Below are 20,861 nucleotides of genomic sequence, written 5' to 3' on the forward strand. Positions count from 1 at the left end.
TCCTCTCGCCAGGGCTGCTCCCTTTCATAATTATATTTAATTGTGTTTATCATGAGACAGAAAATGTACAAATATCACCTGCTTCCTATGCTCAACATTCATTTTGAGTTCACCACGAACCAGGCCCTATCCTAGGCACTGAGAAGGCACATGGTCCAGGCAGAACATCACACAGTGAGTAACTGTGGATATTACAATGCATGTAACAAGGGCCTTGATCTAGTCAGAGGAGTCAGAAGAGACCCTCTCTAAAGAGCTTCCACTTCACTCGGGAGGGTGGGTATGCAGGAAGACAGATGAGGGGTAATTTCCAATTCAGAGAAAATCACGTTTGCAAAGGCTCTGAGAAGTGTGTTTTCATAAAAGGTAAGAGAGTTGCTTAGAATGAGAAACCAGATAGAGGTGCTGGGGGAAAGCCATGGGGACTCTAAGCAAGGCTAGTCATGTAGGCTAGACCTGGAGACAGCAGGGCCCTAGTAACCATGGCAAGAGAAGTCTGGGTTTTACCCTGATGCAGTGGGAGAGACGCTGGAGAATGCTTTAGCCTGGGAGAATGATGGGAGGGAAGTAAGTGTGCTGGCGAGGAGGCCGACCGAGCTGCTACCGAGGCACCTAGTGGAGGTCAGGTACAGCAGTGGCCACGAGCATAGAGAAAAGGTGGGCAGAATTAAGAACCATTTAGGAAGCAGACTTGCTATCTGAAGGGCTGTGTGAGATTGGGGGGTAGGGGATGTTGTCAAGCACAATAGTGGTGCCATTGACTTAAGAGGGCTCCGGAATCCACTGGATGGAAATCAAGAAAAAAGAAAATAAAAGAGCACATATTTTATTTCCCTGAGGCTGCTCATATTTCCTCAGTGTTCTGGGCACATCGTATGGGTCACCATACGCCTAGAGGTAAGATACAAGCCTTTCTCTGGGGAACCAGCATCCTTCTGCATTCTAAAATCTAGGCACTCATATACCCCGCCACAGGTGGCCAGTAGACCTACCAGACAAGTGAAGTACAAAGAGTGACATGCACAAAATGTTCCAGAAATGTGAGCTGCCTTAGTCAGCAAATCTCAAGAAAACACAGCTGGGGAAAGGCTCTGTCCTGAGTTTCCCAACGTGCTCTGTGTGAGAGAACTGGGGCAGGGAAGCAGATGGAAGAGAGTACTGCCTGCATCTACCTAGAAAGTAAGCTAAACCTTCAGTCCATTTTCAGAAGGAAAGGCAGAAGGCTAGAGCTCCTCTCACTCAATTAAACTGAGCACTCGGGCAAGGGGAGAAACAGATTTCCAGTGCTTCTCTTCCAAAGCATGGCAAATGTTAAGATGTCAGGAGAGTATGCAGACTATCACACAAAGAGAGAGAGAGCGAGAGCCAAAACCGGAAAGGGAAGTAGCCCAGTCACTGTGCTTTAAAGGAAGTTTAAGAAATAGCTGTTACAATCCCCAGTGTAACAGATGCAAACGTCAGATGAGGGACAGGAGGAGCCATTCCACCTTCTCATGACACACAAACAGCAACAAGGCAACACCGCACAGGCCGTCTTACCCCTTCCTCACAAAAGGAGCTCTTGCAAGCACTGTGTCTGTTGTAAAAAGAGGGGGATTATTAGGACCACATGACAGCTGGGGCGCTCACTGACGCTTGCTCTGGGTGTCGGTGTCACCAGCAGATAGAGGCTTACAGGGCACCATAATAGTGACAAATCTGGGTCCAGGTGCATCAGCATCCCCAGCAAGGAAGCGTGATAGAAACAGGAGTCCCTGGGCCTCAAAATGCACCTACAAATCATCTCTGTGCATCCCATACATTTCATAGGTGATTCTAACGCAGAGCAGCGCTTGGGAGCCATTGATTTAGTCCAACTGGGGAAATATGTCCCCTGCTAGGGGACATTTGGCAATGAATGGAGACATTTTTGGTTGTCACAACTGGGGGAGGAAATGCTGCCAGCATCCTGCAGTTGGAGGCCAGGATACTGCTCAAATCCTATACCACACAGGGTGGCCTTTGCAACAAAGAACCATCCCATCGAAATGTCAATAGTGCCGAGGCTGAGAAAGCCCGATGTAGTCCAGCTTCTCGGGGAAGAGCGCAGTCCAGGTAAAGCGGGTGACCTTCCACCTCTGCAGTGCAAGGCTGGAACCTCGCTTTCCAGAAATGCAGTCTCATTCCCTTGATTCTACGGAACCTTAAAATTACAATCTTCGCCATTTCTAAGTGGTACAGTTCAGGGTTATTAAGTACATTCATAGTGTACATTTTATGTCATCTCCAAGGCCTGAATTCTAAACCTTTATGTGGAGCTCAGCTGCCACTTCCATTGGCCAGACTCATTATTTAAATGTTTGGGGAATGACAGGTCTTCAGGGTAAAGAGTTGGCATTACTGCATCGGAGGGAAAGTTTGCATTACTGGTTCCAGTCTTGCTTCAAACATAAGAAGCTTGTTCCATCGTGTGGATCACTCTGCATAAATCAGAATTGGCTCCTAATGGTGAGCATTACTCAGCAGTGTGCTGAGTGATCATCTCCCCGAAGTCTCGCAATGCCAGAAAGGATATATGCGTATTGCCGATTCTCACAGAGCAGGAGGTTTGTCCCAACTCACACTGCACGTAAGCTGCAGCCCAGATTTTGAGCCCAAATCAGTCTACCCAACGTCCAGGTTCCTGGGCACTGGGCCAGACAGCCCCTCCCAAGGTCCAGCCCCCAGAAACCAGCCTATCATGGGTTCTATCTCCCTCTAAGTAGGTGCCTTCATTGCTAACTCAGACAACTGGCCATATTTTCTCTAATTTTTCTCTGCTTCCATGACACATGTGTCCCTGGAAGTCACATGGTTAGTGGATGGAGCAGGCATGGTGGCAATGCTGGGTGTCGGCTCCAACAGGCTGCTGCTAACAGCAGGTACCATCACGTAGAAGCCCGAGAGATGGAGACACTCAAACAGGACTAATGAACACGTGAAATGAGTCAGAGAAACACAAACACTGCATGGTGTCACTTATACGTGGACCTAAAAAACAATCAAACTCATGGAAACAGAGAACAAGAGTGGCTGCCTGGGGCTGGGGGCTAGGGGCTAGGGGTGTGAGGTAAATAGGCAGAGGTCAGGAAAAGGGAACAGACTTTCAGCTACAGGATGAACGAGCCTGAGGATCTCATGGAAACCACGGTGACTACCATTGATACACACTGCTGTATAAGAGAGTAGAATTTAAATGTGCTCACCAAAAAGAGAAAAAGGAAGAGACCATAAATGTGAGGGATGGACGTGTTCATTAGCTCGAGTGGGAAACCCTTTCACAATAGAGACATACATTGAATCACTAGGATATACACTTTAAATATCTTCTAATTTTATGTCAATTAGATCTCAATAAAGCTGCGAAGAAATACATTTTAAGAACTACCAAGCAGATTTATGATTTACTAGAAACTGCCCGGGTTTTCATGTCCCACACGCTGGCTTCAAACTGGTAGCTCCCTAGCTGTGTGATCTCCAGCAAACGACTGAACCTCCGACAACTATGACCGAGGAAGTGTGAAGACCACCTGGGATAAAATGCTCCAATGCTCCGCACCCGCACACCACCTGCTGCCTGGCACATGGCAGGTGCTGAGTAGGTGGCCCATGCTATCATCATTCCTACTACTCCTATCACATAGAGAATGCCAAGTTCCAATGTCCAGCACAGAAACTTCAATGTGCTTTGTGCAATTAATAAGCTTTCAAAGGTCTCGAGTAAATCAAATGTGCGCATATTGAACTGTATCTTAAATATACTACACAAGTAGGACGGGTGAGGGAGAACTACACACAACTATTTTGTCCATGCTTGCCTGAAATCACACGCAGCTGTGTTTCTCTCAGGGAAATAAAATCCCCAGCCCGACATGGGCAGGGGGCACCACTGTAACTTTTCTGTTTGCAGAAGGGTGAATACCTAAATTTTATTCTTATCTTTACTGTTCACTGCTGAAACCAAAAATAGAGGTCAACGTGATGGATGGACCACAGGACACAAATGTGTGTAAAACCCAGGATGACCACGGGGCCATGTAATCTACTCCAAAAGAGCATACTAACTATAAATAAAGCTACAGGCAAAGGGGACAGTGTAAGAAACCAGAAGGGTGGAGAAATGACTACATTATTACACAATCCCAAAAGGTTTGCGTACAAAGGAGGCTCTCCCTCCACCGCGCTAAGCAAAGCCAGGATCTGGAGGCGTGGAGAGCAGAAGATGAGGCGGGAGGGATTCCAGCAGAATCACTGTTAGAAAAAAGCTTCAAGAGATTTTAAAAGTGTGTAAATGTGCAGGGATGCACCTGTAAAGGGGCAGCTCCTACAAAACAGGAGGGTGCCTGAGCTGCACGAGGCACCTTTGGGTAATGTGAACACCAGCAGATGTATGCGGGAAAAGTCATGAAGCTTCCCGAGGCCAGGTTAAGGAATCTGACTCGAATCCCAGGATCAGGAGAGAGCTCAAGCCTCATTCATGATTTTTTTTTTTTAAATTCTCACCTGAGGATATTTTTTCCATGGCTATTTTGGAGAGAGTGGAAGGGGGAGGGGAGAGAGAGAGAGAGAGAGAGACAGACAGACATCAATGGGAGAAAGGCACATCGATTGGTTGGCTCTCATGTGCACCCTGGGCCTGGGATTGCGCCTGCAACCATGGTACGTGCCCTTGGCCGGAATCGAACCAGGAACCTTTCAGTCCACGAGCTGATGCTCTAACCACTGGGCAAAACTGGCCAGGGCCATGATTTGATTTTTTTTTTAATTGTGGTATTCTTTCTTCACATAAAATCTTTCCCCAAAGCACCCACAAATGGAAACAGGTCAATCCCAGCTGCTGTGGCTGAAGTATCCTACAAAAGCCTGAAGCCACACACCCCTCACCCCCGAGCCACTGGAGAAGGGTCTGCAGAGCTCAGGGTTAAATCCATACACTTCTTCCCATCATCCTCTGGGCCTGACCCTGGCGCATGGCAACCTGTCCCGTGCTTGTCTGATGCTCACATGAGCCTCATGGAAATGAGCAGGACCCCTCGCCCCCCAATGTGGCCTGGGCTTGCTTTCCTTGAGTAGAGGTGAGAACTGTTTCCTCGTATGGAGCATGGAGTCTCTATGCCTGGGGCCACAATGATACATCAAATGGTCTCTCCCCTACATGAAATAACTTCCAAAAGTCAGTAGCACCTATCAGACCCCCTTTCTTCAGGTTCACATTTAAGCAGTGTCACCAGCCACTCGCTTCTATTCTGCAGGCACCTGAAGGTTAATACAGGGGATGAGTACATCATCAGAGAGATGAGCTAGCAGGCCAGGCTGGTGGCCCGAGCTGGAATTACTGTTCTGTAAACCTGAAATTGTTCCAAAATATTTTTAAATATATATTTTAAATTATTAATACACACACAGCAAAGGCCATCCCCCAAGGTAGGGACAGGATACTGACTGCACAGGCCCCAGGAGTGGGTACTTGGAGCTGCTGCCTTAAAGCAGATGTTCCTAAACACTTCGGGCCAGGGCAGTCAAAAGGAAATCGAGTACCTGAATCGCTGATTCAGGATCTCCTGGGATAGGGCCCCAAGGGGTTCTCCTGAGCACTGAGGCTGGGGCACCAGATGTACCGCTCAGCACTTCTTAGACTGGGATCTTGTTAAAATGCAGATTCTGGGTCAGAAGGTCTGAGGTAGGATTCAAGACTGCACATCTAATGAGCTACCAAGTGATGTCCAAGCAACTGGTCCTCAGCCCCACCCATGGAGGAGGCAGAGCAACAGACAGAAGGCACCTGGGCCATGACACTGGAGCATCGCACAAGCCCAGAAGTCAGCTTCTATCTCACTGAAGTGCCGTTCTCTTAGGTCATAGCCAAACCTACCCCTAACTACATTTAGTCTGTACCAAGTCATCCCAGACATATTTTAAAGTAAAATTCAACAGGTCTCCTTCCTCGAGCAGCAAGTGAAAAGGGCAAACAGCTGCTGCTGACACAAATGTATATAAATTGCTGGACACTGCGTGGCTGCCTCCAGTCACACAGAACTGCCTCTGAGAGCAGTTACATGACAACGGTGTACTGGACTCATGACACCATTTTTGACAACAATCCTAAACATCTACATTAATTCTGACTTGATTTTATGATTTATTTTAATGAGTTCTTTGGATCCACACAATGCCATAACCTTCAACCAGATAATAAAATCTGACCAGGAAATAAAATAGCACCAAGAATATAAATAAAAAGTGGAGGAGCCATGGTATCCCAACTCTAAAAGGGAGAAAGCCATCTAGAATCCTATGCTATTTGCTCTATGAGACCCTTCACTGTGTATTAAGTGTCAACCCTTTCTTCTGTAAGTCATTTGTTCTGGAAGGACAAGGTAACCTTCCTGAGATAACCTGTAATGAAACGGTAAATGCCAGCTGCACCAAAGAACGGACATGATCCCAGCTAAAGGATGCTTACTAGGTAAAATTGTTGTTTAAATGGTCTTGTATATTTTTCACTCAGTAAACGTTTACTGAGTATTTATTACATGTCAGGCAATCGACTAGCCTCACAGGGCATTTCACACTAATCATAAAATTACAATTGTCTGGGATCCAAGACCCAGCCCCATGACACTAATTTCATTAGCAAGCTGTTAATATAATGCACTTGGCCGCTTCTGCAAAATTCAAAGAGAAACAGGATTAAAAAAATTGGGTTCTGTGTTGCCCAGGACAAAACGATCTGCACATATTCATGAGTCCCCACCAGGTGGGGCTGGGACAGCCTCCACTGTGTCACCCGCCTGGAGCCAGCAGTCAGTCCACTTGTTCCTCCCAGCTTCAGACACAAGCCCTGTGGTGACACAGTCCCAGTAGCTGTTGGAGGAGTAAGCAGCCTATGATCGCCACTGAGTGGGGTACAGAAACCACACCACACTGCGACTATTACCAAACAGGCTTTTCAACACAGCCAGAGAGGTAAAAGGGGGAAGAGCCATTCAAAGACAGAAAATTCCAGAACAGAAGGGAAACCAACAGCAGCCCCACACTGTTCCCTGCAGTACCAACCTGGTCGATCTCCATGAGTTTGGGGTAGGCGCCGGGCCACTCTATGGCCACCTTGACGATGTCCGAGGGGGGCGGCATGGTGAAGCGGAGAAGGTCCCAAGCTGGTGCCCTGGGCTCCTGCGGTGCCGGCCACACGTGTCTATCCCTGATGGGGAATGACAAAAAGAGAGAGAAGGTTGCTAGAGCACACGCGAGGCGGGCCCTGCTGCATCACTTCCTGTTTTCACTGTGGTTTAGGTACAAGAAACGGCTCTGGGGACAGAAGGCACAGGCGCCAACTGCACCCCAGCAGCCCGGAGGAGACAAGACAGAGGAGGGGAAGGTGCCAACGCCCTAGAGTCAGAGCTATCAGGGGACATGGCCCCGGAGGGGATGGCGTCCTGACTCTTGGCGGAAGGCAAGGCACCCCTTACCCCGGGTTTGGTTCCAGATGGTGCCAGGGTTGCAGTAAGCTGGACTCGCTCTGTCCAGAAACACACGAGGCCGCGCTCAGCTGTCTCCGGAAGGACAGACTGCCCAGGAAGTCAAGGTCAGGAAGCAGACTTTCTTTAAAGTGTTTTCTGTGTGTCACAAACAGAGCTCTGAGCTATAGCAACCAGGATGTCACAAGGAAGGAGCGATGCCCCGAGGTTCACACACATGTGACACACACCCCTCCCCAAGGCCTGGTCACACAGTGCACCTTCTGGGGAGCAGACTGGCTGCTGGAGACACGTGGCGTTCAGAGCGACCTCAACTTCCCATTGAATGAACAGCGCTGCTGATACAAAGTAGGGAGGTCATCCTCTCCCAGGCTAGCCTGTGTCTTTTAAGATGATCTCTTGAACTTAATATTTTTGAACAGGTGAGACCTCACATGATTCAAAACATGAATGTGTGTGAGTGGCGTGTGTGTGTACACACGTGCACATGGGTGTGCATGTTTGTGTGTGCAATGGCATGCAATGTAGAGTCTCCCTCCTCTTGAGGGGAGATTCCATCCTATATCCTATATCCATCTACCCAGTATCCACTCGGACCCCATCCTGCCCAGCAGCTACCCACTGGTATTAGTGCCTTCTGTGTCCCTCTATAATTTCTTCACCTACATAAGGCAAATACAAAAACATATTGTGCTTCCCCTTTATATAAGCAGCAGCATTCTCTACCCTGTGTGTAGGCTTTTTTGTATCTTCTAACTCTTCCTGTATTAATACAAATATTGCCACCTGCTCCTTTCACAGCTGCATCACAGCTTTCTGCATGGAAATAACCTATCCACTGACCCCGTCGCCTGCCGTGGGCCACTGGGTGATCTCTTCCCTTTGGCTGTTACAGACCAGGCTGTGTCAGTCACCCGGCATATACACCACACTGCGCATGTGCAAATACATCCTGACAATGAACAGAGTGAAATTGCTGGGTCAAAGAACACACGCAGTTTTCAATTCCGATGGCCATTCCCAAACATCTCCCCTCGGGGCTGTACCAACCACTCTCCCTCCCGCCGCGGATGGGGCTGCCGACTGACACAGCCTCGCCAACAGAGTGCACTTTAGCACACCTGACGCGCTGAAGAAACTAGAACTCAGTGCACTTTTGACCTGCATTTCTCTTACAGTGAGGTTGAACACAAAAAGGCAAGGTCCCAGGTCTACTTTTCTGTGAACTGTCCAAATCCTCTGCTGCATTTTCTATAGGGTTCTTGGTCGTTTTTTAAGAAATTGTATGAATATTCATCAGACATGTGCACATGGGTGTTTATCAGACCACAGTAAGCCTTGTCAGTTCTATCTCAGTGACAGCTGGGCGTTACTGAGAGGACAGAGACAGAGCTAATAATGGCAGCCTGGACAACACCAGCAGCTCTATAAATCACGCTCCACCAGAGCTGCCAAGTAAAGGAAATGAACCCAAACAAAACTGCGGCGGCTCTGGCCCAGGACAAGGAGGGAAGCCCACTGGGCAGCCCGTCAGTGCCAACCAGTGAGAGCCAATCATGCACCCACCACGTCATGAGTGAGCCCTACTCCATGCCTGTTCTCGGTGCTGGGGATCTAGGTGTCAGGTGGCACTGAGGGATATGGAGAGACATGGGGCAGGCAGGGAGAATCTGAAGCATATGAGTCTATCTTTGTGGAAAGGGGAGTAGAATTTTAAACAGGGAAACCAGGGAAAGAGTCAGTGAGAAGGCAGGATGCGAGTAAAGACTTATGAGAGGCGAGGAGGTGAGCCATGGAGGCAGACATCACAGGCCAAGGGAACAGCAAGTACAAAGGCCCTGAGGCAGGAGCATGTTTGGTATGTTCCTGAAAGAGTTGATTGGCTAAAGCCAAGTAAGTAAGGGCAACAGCAATAATGAGTTCTCATAGTCGCTGGGTCATAACTTGGTAGGTTCATTCCCCATACTCTGGACAGTGGACACTCCTGTCGTATCCCTTGGGTGTGACTTCTGAAGAAGAGAGCTCGTGTCCACACACATCCATTCAGACTATAAACTGGTACAACTCTCCAGAGGTACATTTGGCAAACTGCACCAAAGCCTTAAAGTTTTGGATTCTTTTCAAGTAATTTTACTTTTCTAGGGTGTGTCCTCAAGAAGTAATTATTAACTAAACCATAACAATGCCAGCTGCTATTTTGGTTGCAATTCCTAAACCTTGGAATCACCTGAATAGCCAACTCCAGACTGGTTCAACGAAGGAGCCTCCTGTGATGGAGCCTCAATGATGGAGCCTCCTGTGCTCCAATACAAGCAGGCAGTCGGTGCCCTGCAGCTTCCTTGGAGTCTGTACAGTATTTTACTCACTTGAGATTTCTAAGGACAGTGTATTATATCTGCGCTTCAATTCAGGACCCAGATTCAATTACACACCCCAGAGTAAGAATTAAGAAAACAGGTTCCAATGCGAAAACAGACTCGTTGGATCTACTCAAACCAAAGAGCACACAACCTCGAGGGGCAAGAGAAGAAATAATAAAACTAAGACTGCATCTGGAGCACCCTCCTCCCAATCTCACAAAACAGTCTAGAGTTGCACCGATAGAGGTCACCTTGCCTTCCAGGAATCAAAAGCCAACGGTGCTTTTCTTCCCCTTGGACTGGTATTGATTTCTCAAAGGCTGTGCAGACAAAACCTGTTGAACAGGTGAGAACACAATGGTGTGGCTCTCCCTGGGGCTCCACGGAGAACACGTGGGAGCTGAGTACAAAGCAGCCATTGAGCACAGAGGTGGGGGAGCATCCCCTGGGGACTCACTTAACCAAGTCCAATTGGACCTCATCACTTTTCCTTGGATTAGCAAGCAGCGTGGACCACGCACCGCGCTCCGGGGGGTGGAGTCAGGTGCACAATGGCAGAATGAATAACCCAGTCCCCACTGTCAACTTCTGAGGTCCACATCTCACCCTCCTGAACTCATATTTCCATGAGGCATCCATTAGCTCCCAAGGCTTCTATACAGGGTGTCCCCCCAAAATGTATACACACTTTGAATAATTATTAATTCCAATGGGTTAAATCTGAAAAGAAAGAAACATCAATTGAGCTATCAGAAAACAAGTGTGTATACGTTTTTTGGGACACCCTATATATAGTCACTGTTGCTTCCAATGAAATTTAGGGAAGGAAGTTACTAGCACAGGCTTTCTCGCCCTTGGCACAGTCAGCATTTTGGGGACGTAGTCCTTTGCTGTAGGGCTGTCCCATGCGTTGTAGGATGGTTAGCTGTATTCCTCTACCTACTGGACATCCACAGCTCCTCTCAGTCGAGACTATCAGGAATGCTTTCAGACACTGTCAAATGTCCTCTGAAAGCAAAGTTATCCCCCAGTTCAGTGGTGAGCTACCAAGTCCTCTGGGCAGATTACTGACAATCAGGGCTACCCACTGCTGAACTTGACACAAGATGAATTGTCTCATCAGTCCATCCGAGAAACATGAACACACAGGCCCAGGGCCTGGCCAGGCTTTACCAGAATGGTGTCCTTTGCTTCCTTGGTACAGCACACATGGCCCCTGACTCTTCCAGTCACCTTGTCCCCACCATCCCTGGAGTGCTAAGAGCAGCAGACACACCCTGACCGCAGACAGGCACTTCACACAGGGCTGTCAGCTGAATGCATCCTCTCTCTGACCAACATCTCATTAGGGCTACTGGCAGCAAAACCATGTCTAGCATTGTCAAAATTGCCCCGTAAATATAAGCTACATGACTTGTGTAAACAGCCCGATATAATAAATCTCATGCAAACTAGAATCTAAGAACCACTAATGGGAAGTCTACGTAGCTGGCTAGACATTCCTACCATTCTGTCCTGTAACTATCGAGTCCCAGGAAGCAACTAGAAAATGGGTGTAGAATTGTGCAATGGCCCTGCCTGCCTGCTGTTTGATGTACTTTATTCCACTTTTATATTTAGACTCTACAAGAGCACATAAGAGAGCATACAGATGTTATGAAGCTGAACACCTGGGATTTATATCATGTTATCAACAGTATTACGCCAATAAATTTAATAAAAAATAAAATTTAATTTAAAAGAGTCTACTACCTTCATATGCATATCAAATGGCTTGTTTATAGTGAATTAAATAATCTTTATTTGGGAGTTAGTTACTAAACTCTGCACGTCAGTCAGATGTGACTCCGTAACCCCTGAGCAAGTTGAAATTTTCTCTATCTTCCCGCCAAATGTCTCCTTCTTATTTTGGGTCGTGTTTCCAAGACAACAGAGAGAAACCTCTCTTGATCCCCACCTAGAAATCTGTCTACGTTGATGCCCAAAGTCCTCCATGTCTCTGTTTGTGCTGGAAACTCACCTCACTGTCATCTCTCAAAGATCTGCCACATCTCTGCATGTTTTCCCAGGCAGCCTGATTAGGTCCTAGGTTTCAAAAGGTCCCCAAACACCTGATTCATATTTTTTTCTGCATTTCCCATATAGTGTTAGCTTTGGGTCCCGCAATGGCTTTAACCTTTTCATCCTATGTCTAGTCTTTCTGTTATACAAGCAAACCCTACTGAGAGGGGGAAAAAGAAGCCTATAAGGCCAGGCCAGCGTGGCTCAGTGGTTGAGCATTGACCTATGAATCAGGAGGTCATGGTTCAATTCCTAGTCAGGGCACATGCCCGGGTTGTGGGCTTGATCCCCAGCAGGGGGCATGCAGGAGGCAACTGATCAATGACTCTCATCATTGATGTTTCTGTCTCTCTTTTCCTTCCACTCTCTGAAATTAATTAAAGCATATTTAAAAAAAATAAGCCTATAAGGACATTCCTATAGGGGAACGAGAAAACTAACACATTTGCCCTGGTGAACTGTGTGCCCCACAGTTTCACTGAAAGATGGGCCAGTGGAGGCCAAGAGGCAGATCAATGGGAGAGAAACACCAAGCAGCCGGAGAAACAATTTGCTTCTGCTCCTCTGTCCCTTCCTTCCTTCCCAGGAAGGCTGCCCCTGCCCCACTGGCCATCACATTCTACTGGTGATAGGTAAGAGGTTTATAACAATTATGGAGACAGTAGGAAGGGAGCCCTAGTCCCATATTTTCTGACAGAAAAAGGAATAGATAACCTTTTCCCTCCGCATTCAGGTGAAGTAGGAAGGGAAAGGGCCTCTGATACCCCACTGAAAACAGCCTTTCCTTTATTCTCTCTGTACCATGGCGGAGGAGGGAACAAACCTTCCCTCAACCCTCTTAGGTTCAGCAACTGAGCACTGCAAATTAAACTAACAAAGATTAGCTGGAAAGAAAAAAGTGTTTGCTCGTGCAATGCTCAGAGCAACAGGAGAACTCGGGAAGGCAGAGAGGTGGTTAGAATTCGGAGCTTATACACCATCTCGCAGGGGATGAAGTGTAAAGAGGCCAACAAAGGGAAAGGGGCGTGGCTTCCAGGGGTGTACGTTGTACAAAGGTGACCTGGAAATGTACGACAAAAGGGTTGTTCAGTAAGGTTTGTTCTGCCCCCTGAAGCCCTCTCAGGTGACAGAGCTGGGTCCTTTGTCTTAAGAGCTTTTATCTGTTTTCCAAAGGCAGGGACTTCAGGGGAGATCTCAGAGGAGGAACTCAATAGAATATTCATCAGCTTTGCAGGTGTGTCCTTTCAGGGTCCTGGTCTCTACTAACTGGTCGGTGCCAGGGAGGGAGTCACCAGTCCTTGCATCTGGTCCTGATGTCACCCATGGCGTCACTCTGTCTGGTTTTGTTGCTTTTCTGGGCCTGCAGCTGAAACACAACTGAGGCCTAGATGTTATCTGTAATTTGATCAGAGCTCTGTCTCTGTAATCAAAAGACCTGAGTCTTTTTCCTAAGATTACTTGATTCAGGTCAGAACCTCGCTGTCCTGGGGATTTAATGCCTAAGGGAGTGGTCCTGCAAGGGCTTGTATGGGAGTCCTACAAGGCTATTCTCTGGCCCCTTGCTCCTTCTCTGAGGGGGTCTAAACTGAGCGACTAGCAATATGAGAAGGTCATGGGGCTCTAAAAGACATGATTACCGAGCAACATGACGGGAGAAAAGGTCACCCTGGGGGTAAGTCCTCGCCTATAATACTGTTTCCCTAGTTCTGCCCCTTGCTAGGCACCCAGGACTATCTGCCCTGGTGACATTCTGTACTTGGCCTGAGGCTCCTGCTCTGCTCACTCCTAACTGCCTCCTCTCTCAAGTCTACATCCATCTGATTCCATAGTATGTTTTTATCACTAGACCAGAGTTTGAAATAGGTTCCTCTACTACAGGATTTCTTGGGCCTTTAATGTAATATATGTAGACTGTGAGATCTTCATATGCAATATAAAATATTTCCCAAATGTATGTGTCCAGAAAACACTTCCCCCCTCCATGGGGCATCTTGTTGCACTGGTTTCTTGTGGGTTACTCTTTGGGAAATGATGCATTGAGACCACTTGCCTCCTGGGTTTTTCAGGGGAAAAAACCCTGCCAAATAGTCTTGGCCACAAATGTCATGGAAAGTGGCGGAGAAAACTCTTGACTTTAGTCCCATGTTGAACTGTCATCACCTGCATCTATGGGAATGTCTCCAGGAAAGCAGCCCAGTTCTTTTGAGTAACTCTTTCCAATTCACATGAGGCAGTAAAAATTCAATGAACTGCAGCTTCTACTGTGCAAACTAGCTGAAGATAAATAGCAAGAGAAACAGAGTATTTGCATTCGTGATAGCTGGAATCCGAGTATCACACCTCCTGCTTTCAATCTTTGCATGGCGATCTGGGGAGTAGAGCACATAAACCTTTCCCAGCCTGGCTCCAACCTGCCTCTGAGCATCACCAGGGCACTGTTCCCCACCACCTGCATCCCTGTGCCCATCCCCACTGGCACAGGCCATGGCTGTACGTCAGAAGCGGCAAATAGGTTTTCCCTTAAGATCACCAACAGTACTTCTGCAGGGGCTGCTGGCAGCAAGCTGAAAGCAGACAAGCCTCAGACTGGCCACGTGAGGCTCCCTCTCCAGGTGTGCCAGAGTCCCCTGGGCAGAGGTGAGTTCCTAAAGGCTGGCTACCTCTTTCCTCACCAGGCTGCTGCAATTTCCTGGGCAGGACAACTTTTCGTGCCCCCTGCCACTGCTCATAAGGATCCCTCTACCTGGAATGTTTTCCCTCTCCTCTTGGAGTGGCCTCAGAAATTCCCACCTGGACTTCAAAGCCAATCTCCTGTGCCAGCTGCTCCGAGAGATCCCTGACCCCACAGCCTCCTGGGCGGTAAGCAGCTGCCCCTTCCTAGGTGTTTGCAATGCACCTACCGGGGCACCTGCCCAGCCTTCTGCTGGAAGTTTCTGCAATTTCCCTAAGGCCAGGGACTGTGTATCTGGTCCATTTGTCCCTGTACCTCGGGTCCTGACCAGGTGGCATGGCAAATAGCACCTCAGTCAATACTCCTCAGACCAGTGGATGAATCACTCTTTCCTTAAAAGCGAATTCAGAGATGCTTTTTAAGTGTGAGGAATTACTCAGGCCAAGGATGCATTTTTAAAATCCACAATTGCTCACACAGGAAACCTCTGGGTACTTTCTCCAGCGGCAGCTACTCACTGTCCCATTGGCCAGATATAGCAATAGAGGCGCTCAGAGGTGAGCACGGCCATTCCAGATTCATTTTCCTCCTGAAGAAATTCTGTCAAGAAAGAGATGAGACCAGAGCTGCGCTGCTGGTTCTCACAGCTTCCCTCGGAGCTCTCTGCAAGGCGGGGGCCGCATCTCAAATGGAAAGTTCATTATCTCACAAACTAAGGCGCACACTTCCGTCCTTGTTCTGGGTGTTGGATATTTGCTTTTTGAATTCCTCTTAGGCTGTTGTAATGCCAGTGAGGGTCCCCTCCCTCCAGCCCCCCTCCACCCTTCCCTGAGTTCCCCTCCCCCCTGCGAGCCTTGTCACTGTGACCAGTGCTGACAGTCCCCAGTGGAGGAGGCCAAGCTCAGTCCAGGTCCCTATCTCAGAAGCCAGACTCCAGGCCACAGGAAATGCTGGAGCCCTTCCACCATCCTGTGAGCCAAACACTCAAAGTTTCCAAACCTGCTGATTAAAAAACAATATGCGAAGCTCCCTTCTCCCTCCCTCTCCAGCAGCAGCCCTGCTGAGAGGCCACCCCAGGAAACTTCATTGCATCAGGTTAGCAGGGGGACCTTCCGCAGGAGGCTGGTGCTGGGCTGTGCCCCCAGAGCTCCCACCTGACTGCTCAGCACAGTCAGTCATTCTGAAAGGCAGGGCCTCAGGCAATGGGCATGGGCACCACACAGCATGGCACCCGCTACTGCCCTCTCTCCCCCTCAGGTCCTTCAGAACTCCCTTCTCCAGGTGAGCACGGGCTTGGGAACAGTGTGAGGTCAGACATCTGCATGTCCACAGCTCTCTGACGGTGCACACATTGCATAACATGTTCGACCTTCGATGTCCTCATCTGTAAACGGGGACGATAGTAGAACCTTTCTCATAGGACTGTTGTGAAGACTGAACTATAAAGCAATGAGAACAGGGCCTGCTATGGTATGGTTACTATTATTATTATTATTATTATTATTAAATTACCAGGCACAAAAACCTGGGTGAAGCAGTCTCCTCCAGGGAAACACAGAGGTCCCAGCACATGGTAATTCTTTTTCCCTAAGCATCATAACGGAACAAGACAGTCATGAGAGTCAAGAGGAGTACTAATACTAACTCGGCCTGAGGTCCAAGGGGTTTTACAGATTTATACTTTTTTCCTTTGTCTGGGTTTAAAGGGTGAATGGCAGTTTCCAGATGAGTGAATGGAATGGGAGGAACTGGAGGTCAGGTTCGGGTTTGGGAGTATCAACCTGCATTGCACGAGCAGGAAATCATGCCTTGTAACCTGATGAAACCAATGGCACCCACGGTCTCTCCCACCATAGGCCTGGGCCTCGCAAGAAAGTCCTCGAGTGTGTGGAGGTGACCAGAACCCTCCTTCTGGTTCCTTTTTTCCCCAGGAGAAGTGGACATTCAGGGCTGAGGCATTTAGGATTCCTACAGAAAACCCAAGGGGTGCTCTCTGCAAAGTGGGGGACCTGCCCCCTATCTGCCCAGTTTCCCGGTTAGCTGTGTCCTTCCAGCCTGGGCCTGTTCAGACAGACCCCTCGAGCTGCCCCTCGCTGACTTCACTGTCCTGGTCTCCAAGTGAGCAGCCCTACAGTGCTCTGGCTCCCCCAGCAAGCTGATGGGGGAGACATGGTCCACCTGGTCCCAGCTGCTCCCCAAAGCTGCGGGTTAGTGGGGATTAAGGCCCAGTGGCCAGTGATGACACAGCTCCTCTCCCAGGTGTCCTATCCTGGCTCCAAACAGAAGAACCTCCAAATGTTTCTCAGGGAAGTTTCCATTAAAATACATGAAGTTTTCTCCTTCTCGGGCTTTCAGATATTTTAGCCGTCCGGTGCTTAGGCATAATCCCCCAGTAAGATAAACAAAACCAAATCCCTGTAGAATCTTTTCTCTTATCTCTTCCATCTTAGGAGCTCTGTCAAAACTCCCTGGACTGTAAGGTTTTTAATCCAGGCTCCCTCAAAAGTTTGCCCCAATTTTCCTTAAGATAAAATACCTTCAGGGCACACAAGTTATCAGCACGGACAGGTGGTCACACTTTGAAGATTTTCACACAAACACCAAGATAACCATGGATCCCGGGGGGCCAGCATTCGCTGTTAATGGAATAGGATTTCTTTTTCATAGATACATATATGCATCCAGAAATGTCTTACCACATTGATTGAAAAATAAACTCATGGGACAATCTGGGGGAAAGGTGGGCTGCGGTCCTATGGGAAAGCCAGTATTAGTGACTGTACCCCAGAGTCACCGATCTGCTTACTACCATCCCGAGGGTCATATTCAGGATGGACTGTTGTTGTTTTCAATGCTCTTTCCCCCTTTGCTTTTCCCTGGGAGCAGTTTCCCTGCGATCTGCTGGCTTGCCCTGGGAAGTGGGGAGACTAAAAGCTGATAAGAGGAAAACAGACAGAGGGACTTCAACTATTGGTAATCTTCTGATTGAGTACCTTTTAAAATGCATCTTGGGGGAAAAAATAAAATAAAATAAAATAATAAAATAAAATAAAATAAAATAATAAAATAAAATGAAATAAAATAAAATAAAATAGACCTTGGTGAATTAACTGGATGCTGATGATTTCAAATCTTTTCATTTGCACTCAAGTTCTAGCAAACTTGGGGCTCAACCTGCTTTGATAAGGACTCAGTTATGCAAGAAACAAACCAATAATAATAAAAACATTCACACACACAGGAATAAAAGGGAAAGAAAGCCCTAGCTACATTAGTGACTGAGACTGTGACAAAAAAATGAGAAAAGGCTGCCATGACATGCACCTTCTCACTTTTCTATTATGATATGTGTCGCCTCACCAAGGAAAAAGGTCAGATACTATAAATCTTTGCGGAGTGCTTGAGTCCTGCTGACAGGTCTGGTGATGGGGTCAGATTCTAGGACCTAATTATCTGAGGCATGAATTTAATAAAGGAGGTCAAAGGAAACCAGATTCCACTGGACACCTAAACATCTAACTTTTTTCAGCTTTTCACATCAAAGCCAAGTGCTCCAGACTTTAGGGAGGCGAGAGGGCATAGGAAGGACGGGTTCTGGAGTCAGAGGGGCCTGAATTTCAATGAGAAAGTGGGTAATGTTTCACCCAGCACAAGATGAACAGATTTGCATTATACCTCAGCCTGTGGGGAAAACAGACTGGACCGGGGCAAGGAGGGACTGGTGGAGCTTGGTAAGAAAGTGACTGATGGCAATAGTTGGGCTGGGGATAGTGCTGGTGTTGGAGATGAGAAAGATGAATGATTTATGAGCTATTTTAAGGATAAACATCGACAGGAATTGACGATGGACTGCATATAGGGGAGGAAGGATGAGCTGAAGTCCAGGGTAACTCAGGATTCTGTCTACAAAACAGAATACGTAGGTGGTGGTGCCTTTTACTGTCTAGGACTCCTCCCAAGAGAAGATGCACTCCAGCCAATCTCTTGACCTCCATCAAGTCAATGGGTGTGTAGAGTTGCCCAGAGGGACCCGTGGGAAAGTCAGTGTCGCTAGTACAAGAGACACTCCTCTTCCTTGTAGACCTGATCTGCTCTACTGCAGGGGGCATCTAAAATCCATGGCCGTTTCCTTCTTCTGAAGTTGAGAAGCAGCAGAGCAAGCAGTGACAGCCACAGACTGGACCTGGTTTCACTGCTGCCAGCCTGTGGTCTTGGGAAAATTACTTTCTGTACCTAGATTGACTCAACTAAAACGGGGAAAACCACAGCCCCCTACCTCGCAGCTTTCCTGAGATGAGTAATAAGATGATGACAGTAAGAGCTAAGATTTCTATAGCCTACTGTGTGCCAGGCCCCCCACATATTCACACATTCAGTTCTCCTAAAAGCCCTATGACACAGGGATTGGTGCAGTCCCCATGCTCAACATGAGGAATGGAGTCACCTAGGAAACCAGCCACTCGCTTGGCCAGTTAGTGTCCCAGCCAGTCCAAAGTCTGTCTTCTGAACCATGACACCAAGCTTCCTCTGACCCCAATACAGGTGAAGTGTCTCAAATAGGACCTGGCTGAGAGAGAGAGCTGGGCAACGTGAGCTCTGTGAATGGGCAAATCCAGTCTTTCATGGCCAATGTCGTTCACAAGAAAGGAGACGTGGATCCCTACTGGACCATCCCACATTGTCCTTATCTAACACCAACGGTGACTCAGTGGACTGGCTTCCGACTTTGACTCTGTGGACCAGAATCTCATAGCCAGAGCTTTTAGGCTCAGCACAGCCTCCCTTCTCGATGCTATGACAGAACCTGAAACCTGACCCTGCCTCTGAAACTCAGCTCTGCAGGGAAACCACCCCCATGGCTCGGGTCACACGTCCGGGGAGACCCCAGACCTTTTATCGTTTTACCTTTCCACTCATTGAGAGGAGGTGCTTTTTGAGTTGGAGATCCTCTCCCACCCTCTAGAGAAAGAACAGAGGGATTCTTTTTTCAGCAGATAACATGGCTTTATTTCCACTAACAAGGAATAATCTTAATTGACATCTAGCTCTGCCAGAGGCAGTCTTAGGACAAGGCCTCCAGGCTGGAATAATGACTTTTTGGTTGTGGGCCCCAGCATTTAATGAGCTTATTATGGCAAAGAACCTAAATAGCAAGTCAATTCATGGAGGTACGAGAGGCTTCACTGGAAAGTAGCACAGCTTAAAGTGCAAGTTTATGAAACCTGAGATTTAAAAGAATAAAAAATGGAGGCAGATATTTCAAGCACCCACTTAAAACTTTTCCAGGCAAAAATTAATTCAGCCACATACTAAAGCATAAAACTCTGGGGACCGACTGACACAAATTACTTTTTTTGAGAAAAACTGAGCACATGCCTGAGAGTACTCCTTGGCACACCCACGAGGTGACGTGGACACCTACCCAAAGTGATATCAAATTAGGTTCCTCCAGTTTCAAAAGGGTTTCAATCCAAACCCCAGATCTGCCAACTAGTGAGGCAGCCAGTGTTGCTCAGTGGTTGAGTGTCGTCTCATGCACCAAGAGGTCACCGGTTAGATTCCCAGTCAGGGCACATGCCCGAGTTGTGGGCTTGATCCCCAGTAGGGGGTGTGAGATGGATGTTTCTCTCATGGATGTCTCTAACTCTCTCTCCCTTTCCCTGCCTCTCTCTAAAATCAATAAAAACATCTTTTTTAAAAAGGCATGTGTGGTTGCAAGTAACCGACAAGACAAAAGAGTGACTGCCCGCTGACCCTCAGTGCCATCTTCACAGATGGAGGCTGCAGTGTTTTCTACAGAACACTGTACAGTCTTAACGTTTAATAACATATAGTAAAGCCATAAGACAGAATAAGCGATCATAAAACAAAGTCATGTTAAAAAATACCTATGACTCTAGGAAATTTTCATAATATATTTTCATTGATTCATTTACATCCATCAGCATTTAAAAGAACTCAGAAAGCCCTGGCCAGTATGGCTCAGTTGGTTGGGTGTCATCCCATGCACCAAAAGGTCTCAGGTTGCAGGTGTGATTCCCAGTCATAGGCATGCTGGAGGCAGCCAAACAATCGATGTTGCTCTCTCACAGACGCCCTTCTCCATGTCTCTCTCTCTCTCTCTCTCTCTTTCTCTCTCTCTCTCCTTCCTCTCGCTCTAAAAATCAATAAACTATTAAAAAAGAATTCAGCAAGACTAGCATTCTCAATAGTAGGATTCCTTTAAGAAAGAGCCTGGGCAGTGTCTTGTAATATTAAATATATATTTCCCAT

General features: G+C 47.6%; 1 protein-coding gene across 3 annotated transcripts in view; it reads right to left on the reverse strand.

Moving 5' to 3' along the window:
- The window catches only part of ELMO1 (engulfment and cell motility 1), a 349,884-nt gene that overhangs the window by 266,089 nt on the left and 62,934 nt on the right, over positions 1–20,861 (reverse strand). For 2 of the 3 annotated variants that reach the window (XM_081146832.1, XM_081146833.1), the window contains exon 2: positions 7,075–7,219. In XM_081146832.1, coding sequence (XP_081002958.1) covers positions 7,075–7,219 — 145 coding nt within the window. Of the gene's footprint in view, positions 1–7,074; positions 7,220–7,487; positions 7,569–20,861 lie in introns of those variants that run through there. The other variant, XM_081146834.1, reaches the window with a different exon arrangement.

The sequence above is a fragment of the Miniopterus schreibersii genome (genome assembly GCF_964146895.1).
Source record: "Miniopterus schreibersii genome assembly, chromosome: 9".
NCBI classification, from domain to species: Eukaryota; Metazoa; Chordata; class Mammalia; order Chiroptera; family Miniopteridae; genus Miniopterus; species Miniopterus schreibersii.